This window comes from Palaemon carinicauda, chromosome 3 (genome assembly GCF_036898095.1).
Source record: "Palaemon carinicauda isolate YSFRI2023 chromosome 3, ASM3689809v2, whole genome shotgun sequence".
Classification (NCBI taxonomy): domain Eukaryota; kingdom Metazoa; phylum Arthropoda; class Malacostraca; order Decapoda; family Palaemonidae; genus Palaemon; species Palaemon carinicauda.
Genome location: NC_090727.1, coordinates 153,184,572 through 153,209,146, shown reverse-complemented (window position 1 = coordinate 153,209,146; position 24,575 = coordinate 153,184,572). Strand labels below are relative to the sequence as shown.

General features: G+C 44.4%; 1 protein-coding gene across 1 annotated transcript in view; it reads right to left on the bottom strand.

Moving 5' to 3' along the window:
- Nucleotides 1-13,512, bottom strand: part of LOC137638678 (condensin-2 complex subunit D3-L-like) — a 38,840-nt gene extending 25,328 nt beyond the window's left edge. Inside the window, exons 1-5 of the mRNA XM_068370969.1 lie at nt 13,389-13,512; nt 6,165-8,202; nt 5,244-5,420; nt 3,561-3,727; nt 3,033-3,186 (exon numbers count right to left, since the gene is read on the bottom strand). Of these exons, the coding sequence (XP_068227070.1) occupies nt 3,033-3,186; nt 3,561-3,727; nt 5,244-5,420; nt 6,165-8,108 (2,442 nt within the window). The 5' untranslated portion in view covers nt 8,109-8,202; nt 13,389-13,512. The remainder of the gene's footprint in view (nt 1-3,032; nt 3,187-3,560; nt 3,728-5,243; nt 5,421-6,164; nt 8,203-13,388) is intronic.
- Nucleotides 13,513-24,575: the final 11,063 nt, after the last annotated feature.

Below are 24,575 nucleotides of genomic sequence, written 5' to 3'. Positions count from 1 at the left end.
AGAGACACCTCTTGCTGTAAAGCTAGCCTCTTGTCCTCCTCTCTGTACCTGGGAGAGAGGTCGATGAGAGTTGTTGCTAGAGGGGGCTTGCGCAAGAATGGAATCCTGTACCCCTCTCTGAGTAACTTCACAGACTGTGCGTCTGCACCCCTGTTCTCCCAGGCCTGCCAGTAGTTCTTGAGCCTGGCTCCCACTGCTGTCCGGAGAAGATGGCAGTCAGACTCTGCCCCTTGAGGACTTGGAACCCTTCTTCTTGTTGCCACGGTGACTGTCGGCACGGGTACCTCCTCTGCTGGAGGTTCTGCCACGAAAGGGCGGAATGAACCTAGACGCTGGTGTGTCCATCCTAGGTCTAGGCACGGAAGGTAAAGCTGTGACTTTACGTGCGGATGACGCCACCAGGTCATGGGTGTCTTTCTGGATCAACGAGGAGGCAATCCCCTTGATCAGCTCTTCAGGAAAGAGACACTTCGATAGCGGAGCAAACATCAGTTCTGACTTCTGACATGGTGTGACTCCCGCCGACAAGAAGGAGCAAAGGTGATCTCGCTTCTTGAGAACTCCAGACACGAAAGAAGCCGCAAGCTCGCCAGACCCATCCCGAATGGCTTTGTCCATGCAGGACATGATGAGCATGGCCGAATCCTTATCCGAAGGGGAGGTCTTTCTGCTTAACACTCCCAAACACCAGTCTAGGAAGTTAAAGATCTCAAACGCACGAAAAACTCCCTTCAAAAGATGGTCCATGTCCGAAGAAGTCCAGCAAATCTTGGACCGTCTCATAGCCAGTCTGCGGGGAGAGTCTACCAGACTTGAGAAGTCGCCCTGGGCAGAGGTAGGGACTCCCAAGCCGAGAACCTCTCCTGTCGCATACCATACGCTAGATCTGGAAGCCAGCTTGGTCGGGGGAAACATGAAGGTAGTCTTCCCAAGTTGCTTCTTGGCCTGCAGCCACTCTCCCAGTACCCTTAAAGCTCTCTTGGACGAGCGAGCGAGTACGAGCTTCGTAAAGGCAGGAGCTGCTGACTGCATGCCTAAAGCGAACTCAGAGGGAGGTGAGCGTGGAGCTGCAGACACAAACTGGTCCGGATACAACTCCTTAAACAGGGCAAGGACTTTCCTAAAGTCTAAGGAGGGAGGCGTAGTCTTGGGTTCATCTATGTCGGAGTGTTGATCGTCCAAATGCGCAGCTTCGTCGTCATCAGAGATTCCTTCATCCGAATGCTGAGGAGGAAGCGGCAAAGGAGGAGAAGAAAGCTGAACGGCTGAATCCGGCAGCACGGGTGCATCAGCTGCACTGGATCCAACGTCATGCCGCTGCTGGTCAGTCTGAGAGCTGGCAACAACCAAAGCGGAGTGGTGGTGCGTGGTGGGGACTGCCGTGGGTTGCGGAGACTCCCGCATCGCGTCAAAACACGGCAGCTTTACTGCACCTTCCCACTGCTGATGCGGTAGCTCACGCATGTCAACGGAGGGTGCCGCACGTCGGCTAACGTCAACATGCGTCTGGCAGGGTCGACTGCGCATCGGTGGTGGAGCTCTCACAGCCGGAGTGTGGGAGCAGGCAGCCGCAGTGTCAGCTGAGCGCACAACCGTGGCAGGTTGTAGGTTAACGGGTGCAGCGTCAACCTTCTCAGCACGATACTCCTGCATGAAGGAAGCTAGCTGAGTCTGCATAGACTGCAGCATAGACCACTTAGGGTCTACAGCGGTTGGTGCGGCAACAGACGGAGTGATTGCCTGCTGCCGAACCACTCTACCTCTCTTGGGAGGTGTGCAGTCTTCGGAAGACTGCGGCGAGTCCGAACTGACCCAGTGGCTACACCTGGGCCGTTGGACTCGCTCAGAAGGGACCTTGCGCTTGAGAGGTCGTGAGACCTTGGTCCAGCGTTTCTGTCTAGAAACCTCTTCCGCAGACGAGGAATGAATGGGCTCACTCGTCTGTTTGTGGGTGGGACGATCTCTGCAAGATACGTCCTCAACCACGGAGGGAACGTCTGTCCGCTGATCAAGGCCTGTCGAACCCTTTGGTCGTACGACATTGCTTCTCCCCTGGGCTTGGGAGCTTGCAAGAGGTCCCGGACTGGGAGGACGACAGGCACGAACAGACGCACCCTCATGCGTAACACTGACACTTTTCACTGCACTTGCACTCACTACACTTCCCACTGCACTTTTCTCCTTCAACTCTCTGACGTCAGCCAGGAGTTGATTGCGGTCATTCGCTAATGACTCAACTCTGTCACCAAGAGCCTGAATGGCACGCATCATATCCGCCATCGAAGGTTGATGAGAGCTAGTAGGAGGGTCGGGTGTAACCACTACAGGGGAAGGAATAGGTTGAGGGGCATGGGGAGAGGAAAAATCAAAAGAGCGAGACGAACTCCTCCTGATCCTATCCTTCTCTAGCCTACGTGCATTCTTAAGGAATTCTTGAAAATCGAATTCCGAAAGCCCAGCGCATTCCTCACATCGATCTTCCAATTGACAGGCTTTACCCCTACAATTGGAACAAACGGTGTGAGGATCTATAGAGGCCTTCGGAAGACGCCTAGAACAGTCCCTAGCGCTACACTGCCTGTACTTGGGGACTTGAGTAGGGTCAGACATCTTGAATTAGTCAAAGGGGGGAAATCCAAAATCTATCCAAGTTGTCAACAAATAATCCAAAATCTAATCAATGAAAGTGATAAAGTATTGATGATAACTTCTGTACAGCGAAAGCTAATAACTAGAGAGAATACTTCACCAAATAGCGTGAAAATCAACTCCAGAAACAACAGCGTATCAAGTAGGTCTTGCCGGTGGCACGACAGAGAGAAAATTGGTTCTTTGTTGACAAGAAGTATTTGAGTACCTACTCGACAGATGGCGCTGTTGTTGTACACCCCCACCTGTGTAGCGATCGCTGGCGTATCCCGCCCGTAGGTTTTTTCTGTCGGGCAGCAGAGCTGCAGCTACATGATCACTGGGTAAGATTAATATTGAAAAATATAATTTCAATAAAGTCAACAAACAACTATATCACTAACCATTGATCTAGATTGGCATTTTTCTTCAAAATAGTCCACAACAAAAGCAGCATCCGTTACAACAATGTAGTTGGAGAGGGCGGCTAGAAGTGTCCACATCTCTTCGTTGTACTCTGTCCCCACGTAGGAACGCACAACTTTCACTACCTGGGGTCTGAATAAAAATAAAAGGCAATAATTTTTCACATGTTTTACAATACTAATATCTCTTCACCAGTTCTTCAGGCATTTAATAAAATTGTTTATTGCTTTCAATATTTGTAAGGTAAAATATGAACTAGTAGCAAATGTTTTCATTTTGAACAGGCTGACATATGTCTATATAGTTTATAGATGAAATATCTGTTTTGATACTGTTTTTTAAATATTTTATTTTAATTGTTTATTATTTTTCTTTTTTTTTCCTTCTCTCACTGGTTTATTTTACCTGTTGGAGCCCTTGGACTAACAGAATCTTGTTTTTCCAACTAGTGTTGTAGGTTAGCAAGTAATAATAATAATAATAATAATAACAATAATAAAACCAACCTATTGTACTCAGACTTGGACCACATCATAAGCGCTTTATTGAAGAATTTGTGGAAACTGAGTTTCGTTACTCTAGACACGATAAGCCACGGAAGTCTATGTTCGGGAGTTCCTCTTTGAGGATGGTTGTAAGGCACCAGTCTTCTGAACAGCAACAGATCAATGTACTGAAATGAGGAATATGCAAATTGGATAACAGGAAAAATCTTCTTGCTGAGAAAAAAACACTTCAAGATAGTTAAGCTTTAAATTGTCAGATGATGAGCTAAATTTTATAAAAGGGATTTTGACGAAGGAAAAATCTATTTCTGGGGAGACCTGTGACGGCCGGTGAAAAGGGTCCTTCTTTACACTTTTCTGATATAAATCTTCCAAATATACCAGAGAAAGATAAAAGCATGGAATGCAGAGGTTACTACCCTCGCGCGAGCACCTTGTGGGTGTCGTGTATACATCAGGGGCGTGTGAAAACCACTATTCACTGGCTATCTTCCATTTAGATAATTCCTTCATCAAAGGGAAGGGCCGTAACAGAGGCCCTAGAAACCACACTTGGACCACGCCACCGACATCTAACACGAGCGCCCTCTAGGACATCCTTCTGTTTTGGACTTGCTGGCTTAGTTGTTTTTCTTGTGCAATTTAGGATTTAATAACAAACAAATTCATACTTTGTTTTAGTTTACAACTCCCAATGACATAATAATTATGAAATGAATATTTAAATACAGAACTGTAGAGTATTTTCCTAATGAAACTAACAGTAGTGATAATTTGGAATGATGAAATTGTCAATCATATTACCGGCACTAAATTTATAAGAAATTCAATGCTAAACTCAGACTTTAAGTCATTTTACATATTAAAAATAAGCAGATACAGTACAACACTTGAATAGAATAAAACGACTCAGTGATACACAGTACATACACATTACTGTACACAATTTAACCTTTAGTTGAGATGAACAGCTCATATTTAGTGCTACAAGCCTTCACCCCCCTGAATCTAAGCTGAACTTTTAATAAAATATTATAGTGTAAAAACTGTTTAACTAGATGCCTAAAAAATCAACTAATATAAAGCAAATTTAACAAAATTTGGCTTACAAACAGCATCTTGGAACCTATTTAAGTTTATAAGTTGAGTACCTTCTATAAGCTCTAAAGTCAAAACAATTAGAAAAGCAGTACGCAATAATTCATTAGAGCAGACACAAAGAAGCGTATCTAAACAGACCAACACTACAAAGTCTGCTATCCACAGAAAGGAGCAATTCGGCTGCGAATGAGCTTAGTGATCGTCTAACTCCAACAAATTGGAGTCCCCTACACAACAAGAAGATCTCGCTTCCAAGGTCATTTGATAAGATTAATCAGCTAGGTCTTGCTTTCAATCAGTGGATCTCCCTTTTCAAAAACTAAAAACTACATTACTGTATATTAAGACTGCAATGATAAAAAGCTTACAGCAATAAAGTGGTGTACTCTTACAAAAGCAAACAAGCTTAAAGAAATTGAATGGCTTAGAAAGAAGGGGTTGAATATTATAGTTACTGCAAAGAACAATAAGCACTGTAGAGTAATATTATAGATACTGTATCGCAACTAAAAACTTAGCTCATGCAACTTCTCACGTATTGGATATGCATGCAAAAAGAGTACGTACAAACATACAACTCACATCTATCACTTTCTCTTGTACTTTAATCTCTGGATCAAGAATAAGCGGAAAGACTCCCTTAATCCAAAATGTGGTGATGCTTTCACTCTCCGAGTAGGATTCCAAGAGTCCCGAGAGAGATATGATCATCTGCTTCCTTATCAAGAGGGCTGGATCGCGGCAGTGTTCCATCAGTACCTACAGAACCGAGGAGAGGGAAGAAGATATGAAATCAAAAGTTAAATATTCTGTATAATTCTAACAAAAGAAAAATTAATATCACTTTTCATACCACATCACTATATACTCTCACATCATAATTAAGTTTAAATAGATTTTAGAATATGAAATTTGATGCACAAGTTCATATTCAAGACCTGTACTAAATTTACTGAGCTTACTTGTGATTTTTATTACAAATATGTTATTGTTATCATTCTTGCTTGTTAAGTTACAAACCTAGTTGAAAAAGCAGGATGCTACAAAGGCTCCCAGAGGGAAAATATCCCAGTGAGGAAATAAAATAAAGAAATAAACTATACACAAGAAATAATAAAAATATAAAATATCTCAAGATCAGTAACAACGGTAAAATAGATTTGTAATATATGAATTATACACTTTGTACCATGGTCTTCCACTGTCTTGGGTTAGAGTTCTCTTGCTTGAGGGCAGACTTGGGCACACTATTCTATCTAATTTCTCTTTCTCTTGTTTTGTTAAAGTTTATATAGATATCTATTTTTATGTTGCCGTTCTTGAAATATTTTATTTTTCCTCGTTTCCTTTCCCAACTGGGCTATTTTTGCTGTTGGAGACCCTGAGCTTATAGCATCCTGCTTTTCCAACTAGGGTTGTAGCTTAGCAATTGATAACAATAATAATAACGATAATAATAATAACAAAATGTAATTCACAAGCAAAAGTAACACTAATACACACCTCCAGATTTTTATCATTGAGCATTTCATTGTCCAGTTTCATCAAGTTCTCGAGCACTTGCAGGGCCGACTTACGGACGATCACCTTATCGTCCAGGGCGCGCCGGTGAAGCATCGACACCACCATGGAAGCATTGGGTAGATCAAGATCCTCTTCACCTTCCACTTCTAACGGAGACTCGGCATTGACGTTATTATTTGGTATGTGAGGTGGATTGCACGCCAATGGGCGGTTACGAAAGAAAATCTGCTTCATGGCCATCACAATGGTTGGGTTTTTGGAATACGTACACTCCGCCAGTAGTGCTAAAGCTTTTGCACGGACAGTGGCGCCGCTGTCGCGGCACCGGGAGAAAATTATGCCCAGGAGAAACTTATGCGAGAGAATATTACGGTCCGGAGGAACTTCCACTGGATGGTCAACGTTGACTTTCAAAAAACTATTCTCTCCACTTTCTCTAACGTCGTAGTCGCTATCACTGCCAGCATCGTTATCGTTGTCGTCGCACGATGACATCGAAGACACTCTTGACGTGGGTCTACTTTCTCTTGCGGTGGGAGACTGCGAGGAACGCATCTCTTCGTCTTCCCCGACCCTCTCCTTTTCATCTAACATCTTCGCAATAACTTCCAGCATAAAGAGCCTGTGACCTGCCTTCTCATTGTGAGAAAACTTGAAAAACCATTTGACGAGACGCGTGTAAAGCTGGATCGGCAGATAGCGTAAAATCTCGACCACCGATTGGGCGGTCTTCTGCCGATATTCTGCTTTGTCAGGTACACGAATGCAGATATGCTGAATGAGAATGTAAACACCTTCGTATGCATCTTCCTTCACTTGAGTTAATAAATACTTGACGAAAATCTGAGAATGGTCTCGTATGACTCCTAGAGAACGGGGGGATAAGTCTGAGCAACCCCTGGAAATCATAAGAATATTGTACATAATGTGCTTCATGATAAGGATCACGATTCTATTGATCTTCCCATGAATAGGATTGCAGATGGACTGAAGAGCGACATAGGCATTATATGCCAGTGCCGTGACAGTTGACGGGCCGTGCCGGCCCAAAAATATGCCCTGCGCGTCGCGCGTTTCCGCCCTAGAAACGTCTATTAGTATATTTATGGTTTCGTCAAGGCACTCGGATGAATGTTTGAATGAGAATCGGTGAGTCAGTCTGAGGAAATCATTCAAGAGAATATTGAGAGATCTAATTAGCTTGTTTGCCTCCACTGGCGTCAACATCGCCATCTCAGCCTCGTCGTCGTCATCATCGTCACCGTGATTCGACTGCTCGTCGTGAGATTTACGTCCACTTCCCCGGTTTCGACCCTTTTTCACGGGGCTGGATGATCCCACTCTTAGTTTTAATGTTAATCTCAAGATTTCAATTGTTTTCATATACAGTACAGGATGGAATACCCTAAATGCATTACTTCCCGGAACACACAGGAGTAAAAAATAAATGCTAGCAGATTTAATCCCATACTCTCTTTCGAGTTCCCGGGCATCGTACCTCTGCCCTCTGTGAATGTAATAAAACAACAGCGCCTTCAAACCCTTCACGCTGACATTTTCAGCCAATGTCATCCAGAACGTCGTGTGTATATCTCTATCATTTGCTTGTGACGTATCAGGTAAACTGGGTATCCTGGTCCTCGAGACCTGGGGACTACTGTGTGAACTGGATATAGACAGTCGCTTTTCAATGTCGTCGTTGACGACTGGTAGGCTGTCGATCCAATGTCGGCAAGAGCCAACCACGGCATCGAATAAACCGTGAAAATTTGTACTGCAATGGAAGTCTTCGAACTCGGACGGCAAATCATCCACTTCCGTGAAATCGGCATCAATCACACTTCTTATCCATTCGCTACTAAGCTTATCAATGGAAAATTTCGTTAACAGGTCCACAATTTCTCGCATCTGTCCCTCTCCCATCTTGGATGATTTATAGAGTAGTTTTTTTTAACTCCTTCAACGTTTCCTAACCTCCGTATCTTTGTACTGAGCCTGCAATATTTATATCTGCACACTGCAAAAAGAAGGATAGAAAAATATTAAAATAATGCCCTTATTATTAACCCTTTTACCCCCAGGCTAATTGGAAATTTCCAACCCTTAACCCCCATGGGGTTATTTTTTTTTAAGCACATTTTGCAGTACAATATATATTTTTTTTAATTGCTCTAACAGCCTTAAATTTTGACATAGAGAGGTCAGGTTGGTCTCATTCTCTTGGAAAATGCCTGAAGTTTCTCAAAAAATTATCAAAAATATGCAAAAAAATTTTTAAATAGCATTATTTTGCAAGGACGTACCGGTACGTCCATGGGGGTAAAGGGATGAGTTTTGTGAAACGTACCAGTACGTCCTTTGGGGGTAAAAGGGTTAAAATACATTTCATTGTATATAGTAGCAGTACTTTACTGTTTTCTCAGGATATACCAAAACTATCCTAAACTGACGTATCAAATAGTGACAAAATGGAACAGAGATGTATATAAAGTCTATGAAAAAAAGAAAAATAATTTAGACATTCTATACCAATTTCTCAAAAGATATTCACTGGAACTACTAATGTATAATATTACAACTAAATCTTGATACAGCATAATCAAATCATCTTTTATTTTGAACAGAATACAGTATATAAATCAAGACTTCCATATGAGGTTAGAGGTCACCCCTTTCAAAATCTGACAAGGGATTATAATAAAATAGTAATGGGCTTTATGCAAGAACATTAGCAGGAACCAAATACAAAAATTTCATTTAGATAAGTTGCATTCACTAATCCATCCATCCATATACCAAAGGCACTTCCCCCAATTTTGGGGGGTAGCCGACATCAACAAGAACAAAACAAAAAAGGGGACCTCTACTCTCTATGTTCCTCCAGCCTAACCAGGGACTCAGCCGAGTTCAGCTGGTACTGCTAGGGTGCCACAGCCCAACCTCCCACATTTCCACCACAGATGAAGCTTCATACTGCTGAGTCCCCTACTGCTGCTACCTCCGCAGTCATCTAAGGCACCGGAGGAAGCAGCAGGGCCTACCGGAACTGCGACACAATCGCTCGCCATTCATTCCTATTTCTAGCACGCTCTCTTGCCTCTCTCACATCTATCCTCCTATCACCCAGAGCTTTCTTCACACCATCCATCCACCCAAACCTTGGCCTTCCTCTTGTACTTCTCCCATCAACTCTTGCATTCATCACCTTCTTTAGTAGACAGCCATTCTCCATTCTCTCAACATGGCCAAACCACCTCAACACATTCATATCCACTCTAGCCGCTAATTCATTTCTTACACCCGTTCTCACCCTCACCACCTCGTTCCTGACCCTATCTACTCGAGATACACCAGCCATACTCCTCAGACACTTCATCTCAAACACATTAAATTTCTGTCTCTCCATCACTTTCATTCCCCACAACTCCGATCCATACATCACAGTTGGTACAATCACTTTCTCATACAGAACTCTCTTTACATTCATGCCCAACCCTCTATTTTTTACTACTCCCTTAACTGCCCCCAACACTTTGCAACCTTCATTCACTCTCTGACGTACATCTGCTTCCACTCCACCATTTCCTGCAACAACAGACCCCAAGTACTTAAACTGATCCACCTCCTCAAGTAACTCTCCATTCAACATGACATTCAACCTTGCACCACCTTCCCTTCTCGTACATCTCATAACCTTACTCTTACCCACATTAACTCTCAACTTCCTTCTCTCACACACCCTTCCAAATTCTGTCACTAGTCGGTCAAGCTTCTTTTCTGTGTCTGCTACCAGTACAGTATCATCCGCAACAACAACTGATTTACCTCCCATTCATGATCATTCTCGTCTACCAGTTTTAATCCTCGTCCAAGCACTCGAGCATTCACCTCTCTCACCACTCCATCAACATACAAGTTAAACAACCACGGCGACATCACACATCCCTGTCTCAGCCCCACTCTCACCGGAAACCAATCGCTCACTTCATTTCCTATTCTAACACATGTTTTACTACCTTTGTAGAAACTTTTCACTGCTTGCAACAACCTTCCACCAACTCCATATAACCTCATCACATTCCACATTGCTTCCCTATCAACTCTATCATATGCTTTCTCCAGATCCATAAACGCAACATACACCTCCTTACCTTTTGCTAAATATTTCTCGCATATCTGCCTAACTGTAAAAATCTGATTCATACAACCCCTACCTCTTCTAAAACCCCCCTGTACTTCCCAGATTGCATTCTCTGTTTTATCCTTAATCCTATTAATCAGTACTCTACCATACACTTTTCCAACTACACTCAACAAACTAATACCTCTTGAATTACAACACTCATGCACATCTCCCTTACCCTTATATAGTGGTACAATACATGCACAGACCCAATCTACTGGTACCATTGACAACACAAAACACACATTAAACAATCTCACCAACCATTCAATTACAGTCACACCCCCTTCCTTCAACATCTCAGCTTTCACACCATCCATACCAGATGCTTTTCCTACTCTCGTTTCATCTAGTGCTCTCCTCACTTCCTCTATTGTAATCTCTCTCTCATTCTCATCTCCCATCACTGGCACCTCAACACCTGGAACAGCAATTATCTCTGCCTCCCTATCATCCTCAACATTCAGCAAACTTTCAAAATATTCCACCCACCTTTTCCTTGCCTCCTCTCCTTTTAACAACCTTCCATTTCCATCTTTCACTGTCTCTTCAGGAACCAAATACAAAAATTTCATTTAGATAAGTTGCATTCACTAATAGGATACTATATAATAAAATGGAAAAATTCCTTGGAAGTGTACACTGAACATTGCCCATTTTAATTTATTAATACTGAATTTTATCAATGTAACCACCAACTAATACCATTTCAAGATTTATCATCGATATCACTAACTTCAAAAACAGTGAAATCTCAAAAAACAACATCTATTTGAACGTATTCTAAAAAGCAGTCGATGGAAATTAGGCCGGTACTGTACCTTGCATCACACAAGGATATTAACGATAAACCTAAATCCACTCCAAGAAAGACTTTTAAAGGCTCTAACACAGCTAATCCTAAGCCTTACACAGTTCCACAGTAACATCGTGAAAGTTGCTCACAATTACTTCCACCTTTTTTATTACAAAATTATGTTGGTTTAGGCTAAAAAGAAAACAAATTCAGCTATTTCCAGCACAAGTTTAAAGAGCTGTATTCATACAATACAGAAATTAGAAATTTTGTTTCTATAATATTCCCATACTTGTATTTATATAAAATATGACTCTTCAATCCCACTTACTCCTTCAAATACTGAACTGTATAACATTTTATAATCAACAGTTGCAGAAACACTTTTCTGTGGAAAGGAAAGCAGGCAGCCAGATATTAAAAAATATCCATGTTCAGCATTTCAATACATACAGTACTACGAAAATCAAGCTCGATATTGGTAAAATTTCTAGTAACGCGCTAGATAAGTTTAAGAAGCTACGTGAATTAGTACGCTACAGTCATGAAGCTCAGGTTCAGGTATTGGGCAGAGAAATTTGCCTTTCCATCGGAACCTTTGAAAAAATATCTGAGAAAAACATACTGAATTTCTGGACTTTAAACGAGAGATTAATTATACGAATGAAAAAAATGCATAGCTAAAACTAATACACTTTTTTAAACCGAGACCATAATTACTGTACTTATATTACTTATGTATTATCATCTTTTACTTTTATTTGGTCAAACTGAAAAAATCTCATCTCATGTCGCTTCCATCCTAAATGAACAATCTCCGAGAATTTGGAATTCAAGATGAATGGCATGTGTTTCAATTTGAAAACATACTTAGGGAGTCCCATTTAATTTACTGCCATCGGTGTACCTTCATGATAAGGATTAACCCCCTTAACAAAAAAAACATCGAGATTATAATGTTGTCATAAATAATATATAGAATACTCTAAATATGTTATAGAAGAGACTAAATTTTGAGACTTTTCTTTCTAAACTTACAGTAGACTTTTGAATTCTAAAAGCTAGCTTAAACGATACCGAGTTAAAGTTCATAAAAACTTCTACGGTACAAAAACTGCAATTTAAAAGGGAAATTTGTAACCTACCCTTCCTCAAGCTAACCTAAACTAGGGTTCCTTGTCTGTCATCTAAGTCAAGGGATGTCTAAGCCTAAGCTTTTCATGGTGATTGTCATAAATAGAATAACATAAATGGTGATAATATAGACAACACATGAAGCAGAAATTGTCATCATATTAATAGGTAAAACCACATACAACAAGAGAAATGCTGTGGCAACATTTTACATGGCTTCAATATCACAATAGGCTTAGTCTAATAAGGGTAGCTCATTCCTTTTTCATAGCATTATACATAAAAATAAATAAATAAATAAATCAGAATATAACCTTGGGTGAAAATAGTTTGTTTTATATTACTTGTCAAATCAATTTCATTTATAAGGAAGTTGTTCTTTTTGGTCTGAAATAGGATATGAAACTAGTTTTACGGAATAAGAATTAGGAGGAGTGTACAGTATGTATGATAGCGGCCACCTGTATGTATGATGACGGCCGACTAAGAGTATGGCAGTGTAGGGGGGCGTTAGCCACCACCCCGCATTGGATAGTAGTCAAGGATGCAGTTTGTACGTTAGGTTAGGGGGCAGTTTACGTTAATTGGTGTCCATTTTTAATATACGCGGGAGGAACTGGCCACTAATATACAAAGGTTCCAAATATGATTTAGCATTACCTTGGCAGTCATGAAGCCAGATGGGAAACAACCACAGGGTTGAGACTTAGTCTTAGGGTAAGCTGAGGATACGGCAGTCTAAATGGGGTCGAAGGGCGCGTAGCTAGCCGGTAGGTAAGTAGGGATAGATACGGTTCCTAGGTTAGGTTAGGTGGAGAACCTTAGATTAGGTAGAATTCTTTGTTTCCCTTTAAAATACAGATTTTAAATCATAACTTTTGACATTTTCCACATATTATGTCGAAACGAACTACAAATGGTCCAAATAACATAATAATCATTTTAAATAATTTAGTTTGTTTCTAAAAACAAAGTTAAGTCACCATAAGCAAACCGTACAGCCTATACAAAGCGAACCTGCCTCCAGCCTGTTCTCAATTAACTACCTCGAATTAAACGTTAATAAAGAGAACAACATCAATAAATATACCTTACGTCACATCAAATGTCTCAATAAATTACCACATTTGTATATAATCACCATCTCACACTGTAAACAAATAAACAATATCTGGAGGGGGTCATTCCCCTTCGTCTCCCATCTTATTATTTTGTTTGTTTTGATTCGACCAAAACAAAACCCACTGAAGGGAGTTTCGCTGACTTTTGGTAGTGCTTCTCAGCTGCCATCATACATATTTTCACTTTTAATAGCTTTATTTTTCATTTACTTCGGGAATATAGGTGTAATTTATATCCTTATATGTTTTATGCTTTTATATATTAGGATATTATTATATCTTTGCCCCTTCGTCTCCTATCTTAATTTTTGTTTTGATTCGACCAAAACATAACCCACTGAAGTGTGTTTCGCTGACTTTTGGTAATGCTTCTCAGCTGCCATTCTATATATTTGATTTTAATGGTTCTTTTTTAATTTCCTAAGGGAATATGGGTTTAATTTATATTCTTATATGTTTTATGTTTGTATATATTGGGATATAATTGTATGTTAGCCAATCATATATCTTTAGTAAATAAAAATTCCCTTCTTAAATTTTCTCATGATTATCTTTCAGTAATTTGGTTTGAGAGAGAGAGAGAGAGAGAGAGAGAGAGAGAGAGAGAGAGAGAGAGAGAGAGGAGATTGATTGATTTAGTTTTCAGGCATCCTGACATGAGAGAGAGAGAGAGAGAGAGAGAGAGAGAGAGAGAGAGAGAGAGAGAGAGAGAGAGAGAGAGAGAGAAATTATATCATTTTACTGTACATAAAAAATGATGCATATTTTTTTTGTAGAAATAAAAAATTTTATGTGCAAGTTACTCTTCACCAATCACTTAAATCTCGCATTACCCAATCACAAAAATATTGGTTGCCTACAACTATGAAGTACAAATAAATTTCTAAGGTTCAAGATACTCTTAAATAGCATTGCTTTCTGCCTCACATTTTGGCTTTTGATTTTAAACTGTCTGTTGTAACCATTTAATAAATCAGCCAGATATATTTAGATTGCATTAATGAATTTAGGCCTACGGTAAAGATCAAAGTCTTGATGATACTTCTAAGTAAATTTCTGACCTTTAGCTGCCTACTATGATCACATTATTATCTATTGAAGTAACTATGGGTGTCAAAATGTCCTCGAGAATTCAATGGGTAAATTTCTATGGAGCATTGCATGCTGGAACAATTTGTTCTACCTCTCTTGCCTCAAGTAAATGGGTCTCTGCCAGCAAGTACAGCATTCCAAAAGGGTCTCCTACAAATTTTCAAGATTTTAGGAAAAAGGCCTCATACTACGAGTTGATTTTAATATAGTGAAATGTATAAATACTGTATTACCGTTTAATGTAAAAGCATCATCTACGAAAGACTTCAGGCATGCATATGGAAATGATTTACAGTATATTTTCAATTAAAATTTTTTAAAAATTTACCTGCAAGTATCCATCCTCCAGTATGTACAGTATATGACCTCTCTCTGGGATGATGATTGATGAGGTTATTAATATTCACATTCCATGCCGAAAACGTCTAGAAGCATCCACTTGATAGAAAGCCTAGTGCTACTTCCAATGTCCGAGTGATATACTGTTCCAGTTCCTCATAAATGATTAGGTCCATCTTTACGTTCAGTAGTTTCACGAGGTCGTTTGCCATTCTGTATTTCATTTAAAATGGTTATTTTCTTGTAGATCTATGTAATCTCTCCTTACAACATTCCTTTAAATGCACGCTGCTCACCACAGCAATAATATTGTACTGCCCTGGAAACAATCAACAGTTATGTAACAAAAAGTCAAATACCACACCTGGTTTTCCCAAGCCGATATGGTAGAAATCTTCGTTGCCAGGTAAGTGGTTTGATCCTTGCAGATGACTTTATCAACTTCCTTTCTCAACACACATCAATGTTTGTCCTTCGGCAACGAACACTTGTAACACTTGTTCACCATATTAGCAAATGTCAATTGTCAGTTTTTGGTTTATCTTTGCAATGTTATCACCTCTTACTTCCTGTGCCCTCCTAATTTCCATAAAATTCATCTCATCAAATGAAAATTCTTTAATTGTACCTAATTTCAACATACATAGAAATATACCACCTGAAATACAGTGGCTTTTAAACCGAATGTAAATACTCATCTGTCCAGAGTACTGAGACTCAAAACTTTAGGATAAATCCCTTGTAATGGCAGCATACATATTTACAAGAAAAGCTCATGAACAAAATTCAATTTACTAATTAGTTTACTACATAAATCCTTATATCAATAATAGCCTTCACAGAAAAAATAAAAATGACAAATTCGAAGATAATTTGTATTTTTCCTAACCATACAAACCTTAGCTATTTACAAAGGGGTATTACTTTTAGCGTAGCTGAAATGGCGAGCCATTAGAATTTAACGAGGGTGTATTACCCCCGCGCTAGTTAGCGGGGGGGTAGGGGAGTGGTAGCTAGCTACCCCTCCTCCCCCTCACACACAGGTGAATACTCACTTTCACTTAGAGGTAGGACTTGTCTTGGGGGACAGGGCTGGCGGGCAAATATGTGTAAATAGCTAAGGTTTGTATGGTTAGGAAAAATACAAATTATCTTCGAATTTGTCATTTGTTCCGTAACCGAAATACAAACCACGCTATTTACAAAGGGTGACTTATCCCTTAGGAAGGGTGGAAAGTCCCCAGCCATACTGGCTTTGGCTTTACCCGGGGACTCAGAATCCGAGTGAGTCGCACTCGAGAAAAGGAGTCCCTGCACCTCACAAGTTCCTTGCACCGCAAGGAACCATGTGGCCTACGTAAGCTTGTGTGTGAAGGAAGAAGTGTGACCCGTCTTAGGCAGTTGACCTGGAGTTCCAGAAGGAACTCTGGGTTAGGACGTTCCCAATACCACCTCGTCAGGGTATGGGGGACGCGACAGTATTGACTCAATACTCGGAACACAAGGAAGTATGGTTTACCTGCAGAGGTTCGAGGTCAGCTATGCAGAGACCAGGATGCTGCTTCCCCGTAGAGGGGATGATGAAGAAAGAAGTAAGGGCCAGACATACTTCTTTCGTTCATGCAGACTAAAACCTGATAACAATGCCCTCAACCTTCTGCTACCTGTCCAAAAAGGAGCCTGAGGTTAGACCAGCTGTTGTGTAGCCACCACAGAGCGATAGAAAACGTATCGAGACTCCTGTGGGTCACGCCCTGCAGGAAGCGGGCTGCGAAGGTCATCAGACGCTTCCAGACTCCAGCTTGTAGCACCTGCGTCACAGAGTAGTATTACTCGAAGGCGAGGGACGTTGCGATGTATCCAACATCGTGCTGTAGGGAGACGTGACGGGGGAGGGTCTGAAGACAGGTCGAGATGAATGTCCTTGAGTCCGGGCTGAAGAGGTATACTGGTGACTCTCCCCCCATGTCCTCCTTGTGTTCCCAAATCGGCTGCAACTGAGGCCAAACTGCAGCTGTTCCCAGCGCTAACCTCTCGATTCCTGTACTGGCAAGAAAGAGAAGGTCTTGGGACATCAGACACAGAATGGAGACTCAAAATCTTGAATGAATCGGACCGAAGGGTCGGGACCCTCAGATTCTGAGTCTAGCCAACAACTCAGGAGCGAGCCTGAATGTTGCCTTCCCCTCTTCCTTAGAAAGGGGGGGAGTAGTAAGAGACCAAGAAGATTGCTTACACACTGGCCGTGGCCAGAGTGAGCAGAAGACCCAAGGCGGAATACAATCCGAGGCCTGTCGTAAAAGGGTCTTGAGAAGATCTCTTAAAGGACTAAAAGTCCGAGCCATGCTCCAAGTTGGAGGTCTTCCTCCGACTAGGGCAGGGACGATCGTAGCTTCGCATGAGCGAGAATAGATCCAGCGGGCAGGAAAAAGTTATTCCTTTAAGCCTGAAGGTCAGGGAAAGGCTGAGCGGCAGGCTTCATTGCCAAGAGCGGAAAGGAGTTTCCTCCCGCCGAAAGGCAATAAGACCGTTATTGCTGGAGAAGAGGCCTCACGGGAAGAGGTATATCTCCCACGGCACCGACCACCTTAGACTCTTCACTTTGCCTGGGAGACCCCTGTGGATGACTATCGCAGATGACGCGACCTCCGTACCGCGACTGTAGCGGGTTGTCTCTTCTAGAGGAGGAAGCGTAGTGTCTCCAGGCATGAAGCCGAAGCGACGCCCCGGTTCGGGAGAGATGTCGCAGTGTGGTTGCTTGAGTAGCCTGCGCCGTGGGAGAAGCTCTCCCGGGAGTTCCGTCAGGGGAAGCAGAGGGTCCAGAAACCGTTCTGCGCATAGTCCCAGTGGAGCTCTCCCATTGAAAGGTTGACAGACAACCTGGTTTTGTTGAGACCCATTGTCCGCAGACAAAAAGGAGGGAAGACGCAGGCGTCGAAGTTGTCCCACCATCACCGGAATGCATCTTGCCAGAGTCTCGGGGTCTGAGACTGGGGGGAAAACTAGCGGAAGCTTGAGGTTCCAAGCTGTCGCGATCAGGTCCCCCAGATCAGCACTTGCTGGTTACCCAAGGTCAAAGACCCCTAGGTACACTCTCTCTATGAGGCTCTGCTTGGATAGTCTGAGAGAAACATTCCCCTGCCTGGAATGAGAGAGCCGATGGTGGAATTGAGAGAATCTCAATCATCCCGGTATCTCTACTGCAAGATGTGAAGGTGTGAAAATGCGTCCCCTGCTGGTTAGCATGAAGTCGACACGCAACGGGGCGACTTGGCAGGAGCGGTAGGACTGAAGAGGGGCCAGACTAAGGCCCTTAAGCCTGCCTGAATGATGGAGAGGTATCCTTCAGGTCTTGACCATAGGCCTGGACCGGAACATGCCCCCCCCCCTTTCCTTTGACGAGTCCGAGAACCGCATCAAGAATGTGGGGAAAGGACGAGAATATCCACTACCATCAAGAGGCTCCATAGGTCAACACCCATTGCAGGTTTAATAGTTCCGCTGGTCCCATAGGGCCAGGGAGTCCGGTTAAACATTGCCTGAAGCCACCGGAACTTGGATCGCCCCACATGGAACTTATCCTGAGGCGACCGTTCGGACTATAAACGGGTCAATGAGGAAAGAAGAACTAGGAAACGTTCCAAGGTAGGGCTGAAAACTCTGCTTGACTGAGAACAGGTACTGCGACTCTCCTCAGTCTTGCCACAGTCAACCGAAAGGAAGGCTCGGAGGATGTGGTAACAGAATCTGGCGTCCCCAGGTGGTCACCCATCCAAGTGCCGACGTTGCTTAACCTCGCTGGACGGACGAGAAGCGGGGTTTCCAACGTGGTAAGGCGGTTGACTCAATATCATGGCCAGATACTCCAGATGTTGAGGCAGAGGAAGAGAAGGCTCCAAGCAAAATACCATGAGCCCACACTCATGGTCAGCATTCGGAAGCTTTTCCCGGCGCTGAAGAAGGTCGAAACCCGAGCCTACCGGAGTTGACCAGCCCTCCAAACAGCAGAGGAGGCGGAAGTCTGCACCTGAGCGGCCAAGAGGAAGGCAGGGAGAGTTCTCTGGGGAAACAAACCTGCTATGCCACGGCGGGATAGCCACACTGCATCATAAGCAGGAATACTTGCAGTTTAGGCTGAATTCGACGAGCACCCTGGAAGATGGATGGAATGGAAACTGAAAGTACCCGTCCTTCCGATCCAGGGTTAAAGGAGTCCTGTCGCCTCGTTACCAGTCTGATTGATTCTGCTGGTCTACGCTGGCCGAAGTTTGTTCGACAAACTTGATCAGGGCTGAGAGGTCGACTATGGACATCCCCTCTCAGATCCTTCCTTACAAGAAAGGATCGACTGAGGGGGCCGGGGGTGAAGCCGTCGATGATCCTAAGGAAGACCTTCGCCTAAGGTATGGATCATTCTGCCCAACCGGGCAACTCTGCTGATGCTATGGCATAGAGGTTCAGAGACACTGAATTCGCTGACAGAGACGGCAGGCGCGATATCCTTGGCTACTCACAGAGATTGTGCGGGAATGGGCATCGGGAAGCTGTCATTCGGATGAGTAACCTTAAGCATCCTCCCAGCGAAAAAACCTGCAATCCTAGAGTTCGTGAACTCCTTTTAGGACTATGCCCCCCCGGGGGAGTCTCCCGTGCCATCTGTTCCTGACAGGAGGAAACTGCAATTGGACACCTTGTCCCAGTTGTCGTAGCCGATAACTTAGGCCGACGTGGTTGAAAGAAAAGGGAGCTGGAGCCCTGCAGAGTCTGGAAGAAGGCGCCTTGGAGGAGTGAAACCGGAAGTCGATTTACTCCGCACAGCAGATGTTTAAGTCTCTGTCCTTGGGCAAAGACAAAACTCTTCTCAAGGATGGAAGGGTGTCTGAGGTCGTTGACCTCCACAGATGAGACACCCGAAGGAAGCCTTCAGTCAGTGCGTCCAGATGGTAAAACATCGAGCTTGTCCGCAAGTAGATACTTAACGACGAAAGGCCAAGGTGCCTGAGCTCGAGAGGAGGAAAGTACCCTTGATCTTCCTGTAGCTTCCTTGAACCAAACCTCGGGCCGTAACCGAGGAGGGAAAGAACCTGGTAAGCTCCCAGAGGAAGAGGTAAGCAGTCACCCCTTGTCCGATGGAGAAATCTTCAACGGAAAGCCCCCCCGCCAAAAATCCTTCCAGGGCGGGAGAAGGAGAGAGTACTCGTGCAGGAGAGGGGACCCTCGAGACCGACCTCTTGGGAACCAACTTCGCCCTGGGGGAAGTCACCACGAAGTCCACTCCTCTCTTTCTCTTCAGCGTAGGAGAGACAGCCGCTGGTTTGTTACCCTGGCCGGTGAGTGCTGGTTTCATAACCCTCATTAACGCCCGTGCCAGCGGATCAAACCATGTCTGCTGCTCCAAGGACACAGAGTCCGAAATCCTCGCTAAGGTGAAAGGGATCGGGCGATCCTTTGGAGAGGACACGACGGTTCCTGCCTGAAAAGAAGGTGGGAAGAATGCTGTACTGACCTGTCTTCGTCCTGCACTACCAACCTGTGCTTGGATGGAGGTGATCCCGAGTGCCGCCTAGGAGCACGCGTCCCTGCTGCTACCACCGGCTGTGGAATTCGCCGCGAACTATGGTCGCGCGAGGGCGAACGGTCGCGCAAAGGCGAATGGTCGCGCGGGCGCACAGGCGAGTGGTCGCGCGGGCGCGCAGGCGAGCGGTCGCGCGGGCGCGCAGGCGAGCGGTCGCGCGGGCGCGCCGGCGAGCGATCGCGCGGGCGCGCCGGCGAGCGATCGCGCGGGCGCGCCGGCGAGCGATCGCGCGGGCGCGCAGGCGAGCGATCGCGCGGGCGCGCAGGCGAGCGATCGCGCGGGCGCGCAGGCGAGCGATCGCGCGGGCGCGCAGGGGAATGGGCGTGACGGCGAGGGATCGTGCTGCCGCGTAGGTGAAGAAGATCGCTGGCGGTAAGCGATGGCGAGCAGCATGTGTAGGTGAATGATCGCGTGATAGGGTGCGATGGTGATCAGCATCCGCAAGAGGGCGAGCGTTCAGGGTTGTGCGATGAGGAGCAGCATGCGTAAGCGGGCTATCGTGCAGGGTTGTGCGATGGCGAGCAGCATGCGCAGGTGAATGATCGCGTGAAAGGGTGCGATGGTGATCAGCATCTGCAGGAGGGCGATCGTTCAGGGTGGTGCGATGAGGAGCAGCATGCGTAAGCGGCCAATCGTTCAGGGTTGTGCGATGGCGAGCAGCATGCGCAGGTGAATGATCGCGTGAAAGGGTGCGATGGTGATCAGCATCTGCAGGAGGGCGATCGTTCGGGGTTGTGCGATGAGGAGCAGCATGCGTAAGCGGGCAATCGTTCAGGGTTGTGCGATGGCGAGCAGCATCTGCAGTTGAGGGTCGCGCGATGGCGGTCAGCATCTGCAGTTGAGGGTCGCGCGATGGCGGTCAGCATCTGCAGTTGAGGGTCGCGCGATGGCGGTCAGCATCTGCAGTTGAGGGTCGCGCGATGGCGGTCAGCATCTGCAGTTGAGGGTCGCGCGATGGCGGTCAGCATCTGCAGTTGAGGGTCGCGCGATGGCGGTCAGCATCTGCAGTTGAGGGTCGCGCGATGGCGGTCAGCATCTGCAGTTGAGGGTCGCGCGATGGCGGTCAGCATCTGCAGTTGAGGGTCGCGCGATGGCGGTCAGCATCTGCAGTTGAGGGTCGCGCGATGGCGGTCAGCATCTGCAGTTGAGGGTCGCGCGATGGCGGTCAGCATCTGCAGTTGAGGGTCGCGCGATGGCGATCAGCATCCGCAGTTGAGCTAGTAGCTGGCGAACCATGTTCCTTCAGAAGTGTTGGAGAACGTTGGCGTGCCAGCTGTAACACACGTGGGCGATCTGGAGATCGCTGGCGAGCTGATGATCGCTGACGAGCTGATGATCGCTGACGAGCTGATGATCGCTGACGAGCTGATGATCGCTGACGAGCAGAAGGCTACGCGTGGAAGCCTGCGCAAAGAAGAAGAGTCCTTGACCCCGACCTGAACCGAAGTTCTAGATCGCGAGGGCGAACGTGGGCGCACAGGGCACGTAACAGGAACCACAGGGAAGATCATCTTGAAAGCGCTGACGAACAGGAGAGCGCTGACGAACAGAAGGGCGCGCAGGGAAACCCTGACACGCAAGGGAAGAACCCCCGTGGGGGCAACCCTTTGCCCCGAAGGGATCGTTGTCCGCCGGGAGACTGATGTCCGTCGGAAGACCGCTGTCCGTCGGGAAGACCGTTGTCCGTCGGGAAGACCGTTGCCCGTCGGAAGACGAGATTAGACTGCTGTCCATCTGCACCAAGACGGAAGATCGAGAAAAAGAAGTTGTAGGCTGCAAACGGAGATTCAAAAAGGCGCCTCAAGCACCCTTATAGGGAGATGAGAGGCCCTTACGACGAGGCGGACGGAGGGCCTTACGGCGAGGGAGGCCAACAGCAACAGCAACAGAAGAAACCTCCGAAGAGGAGTCTCTATGAGTGTACTCTCTCGCGAACGAAAGAGAAACACTTCGTGGAAGAGACTGGTCAGCCAGTGACCTAAGAGGGGCAATCCTCCGAAGAGGAGCTCCTGCAGTTGCCCAGCCCCTTGAGCGAAACTGCAGGTGCGACCGCTCAGCACCAAGAGCATAGTCGCACGAAAAAAAAAAGGCAAGAGAAGAACCCCCCAAAAGAGGAAAAGCTCAAGCCTGGACAGGAAAAAACTTCCCTCGGAAGGAAAGTTATCCGCCCAAGGAGGCAAGCCTCCTGACTGTTCTAAAATGAACTGGAGAGCTGTCCGTCGACACGGGAGTACTACCAGTAGAAGGAGACACGCCCCTGACGACAATACAAGGGGGGAGGCAGCAACAGCCGAATCCCCAGGACTCAACCAGACAGCTCACACCGTTGCTATATTACAGAAACGAACTAGATCGGTAACTGTAAAAAAATAAAACAAATAATATTAGTACACATTCATTCCCCCGGGAAGGCTCCGAAGAGGAATCCCGAGGAAAAGGAACAAGAATTACACAACAGGCACGTGCCCTCACAACCACTTACACTCGCGGAAGGAGAGCTGTAACCAAAACAGAATTATAACAATTATAATTATGTAACTATGTAATTATGTAATTTAAAAATGAATGAACACTAAAGAAAAAAACGAAAACCCCGAAAGGAATCGTTCTACAAGCTGAAAAATTAACAACTACAATTAGATTCATAAACTAATTGAGACAAAATGTACGGCGTAGCAACCCCACCCACACGGGAAGGAAGCTACAAGGGCGTAGTAAAACATAGTAAAAGGGTGAACGACCTCAAGAGAGAGAGAGAGAGAAAGACCGAAGTCAAACTCGATCGCAACCCATAAAATTAGGCCGTGGTGGCCTAACTGCCGAGGCCTCCACGTAGATATCGTACACTACACACACACATCTGAAAAGGAAACTTACTTATTTCTATACTCAAATATATATACAAACATGAAAACATGTTTACATATATATTGAGTAAAAGAAAAGTAAGCGATTAAGTAAAGACAAAACAGACAATGGCTGCCAAGCGAGGACCAAGACAGAGACGTCTGTCACAGTCCGAGCCAAAAGTGAAAGTGAGTATTCACCTGTGTGTGAGGGGGAGGAGGGGTAGCTAGCTACCACTCCCCTACCCCCCCGCTAACTAGCGCGGGGGTAATACACCCTCGTTAAATTCTAATGGCTCGCCATTTCAGCTACGCTAAAAGTAATACCCCTTTGTAAATAGCGTGGTTTGTATTTCGGTTACGGAACAAATAAGGTTAAACTTCCATGTTAATGTACCACTGTTTAACGGGATACGACTAAGACTACGGTACCTTTATTTGGCATTTCATTGCTACTCTATTTACCAAACATACAATTTATCCATCTTACTACAAAACAGTAACAAGAACTGTGATTAAACAAAGAAATTGACAGGTTACCAGTAATAAAATGATAAAAAATTTGATCAAAGCTTGACAAAAATTTGTAGTTACTTTTTTTCACATTTGTTTCCTTACTGGGATACTTTCCCTGTTGAAGACCTTGGGCTTGTAGTATTCCAGATTTCCAACAAGGGTTACAGATTGGATGGTTATGATGATATAGGACTATCATTTAATAGTACCTATAATAATTTGATAAAGGACATTATAACCTCGTCATTGTAGAACCATATTCACAAAAACATCCCTAAATTTCACAACTAATTTAAACGCAAATTAACTTTCTTCAGAAATATGATCAAAAGAATTTACTTTCTGGTAAAGTTTCTTAACTAATTTTAAAGTACATCATTACTTTCTGTATCTGGTGTTTTTGTAACGTTTATCCCTCCCAATTACCTCTTTCCATTTGAAATTTTTATTGGCTCAATTAGTTAGTAGCCATTACATATTTCCATTAAAGATATGGTTCCAAGGGCCTCAACTACTTTTCATCATGAGCTACTAAAGAATTGAAAAATATCAAATTATCATTGTATAGTTATAAAATTTAACCCTTTTACCCCCGGGGTATTTGGAAATTTCCAACACTTAAACCCCAAAGGGTTATTTTTTTACCAGAATATTTTGCAGTATATATATTTTTTCTAATTGCTCTAACAGCCTTCATTTTTGTCATAGAGAGGTCAGGTTGGTCTCATTCTCTTGGAAAATGCCTGAATTTTCTCAAAAAATTATCAAAAATATGAAAAAAAAAAAAA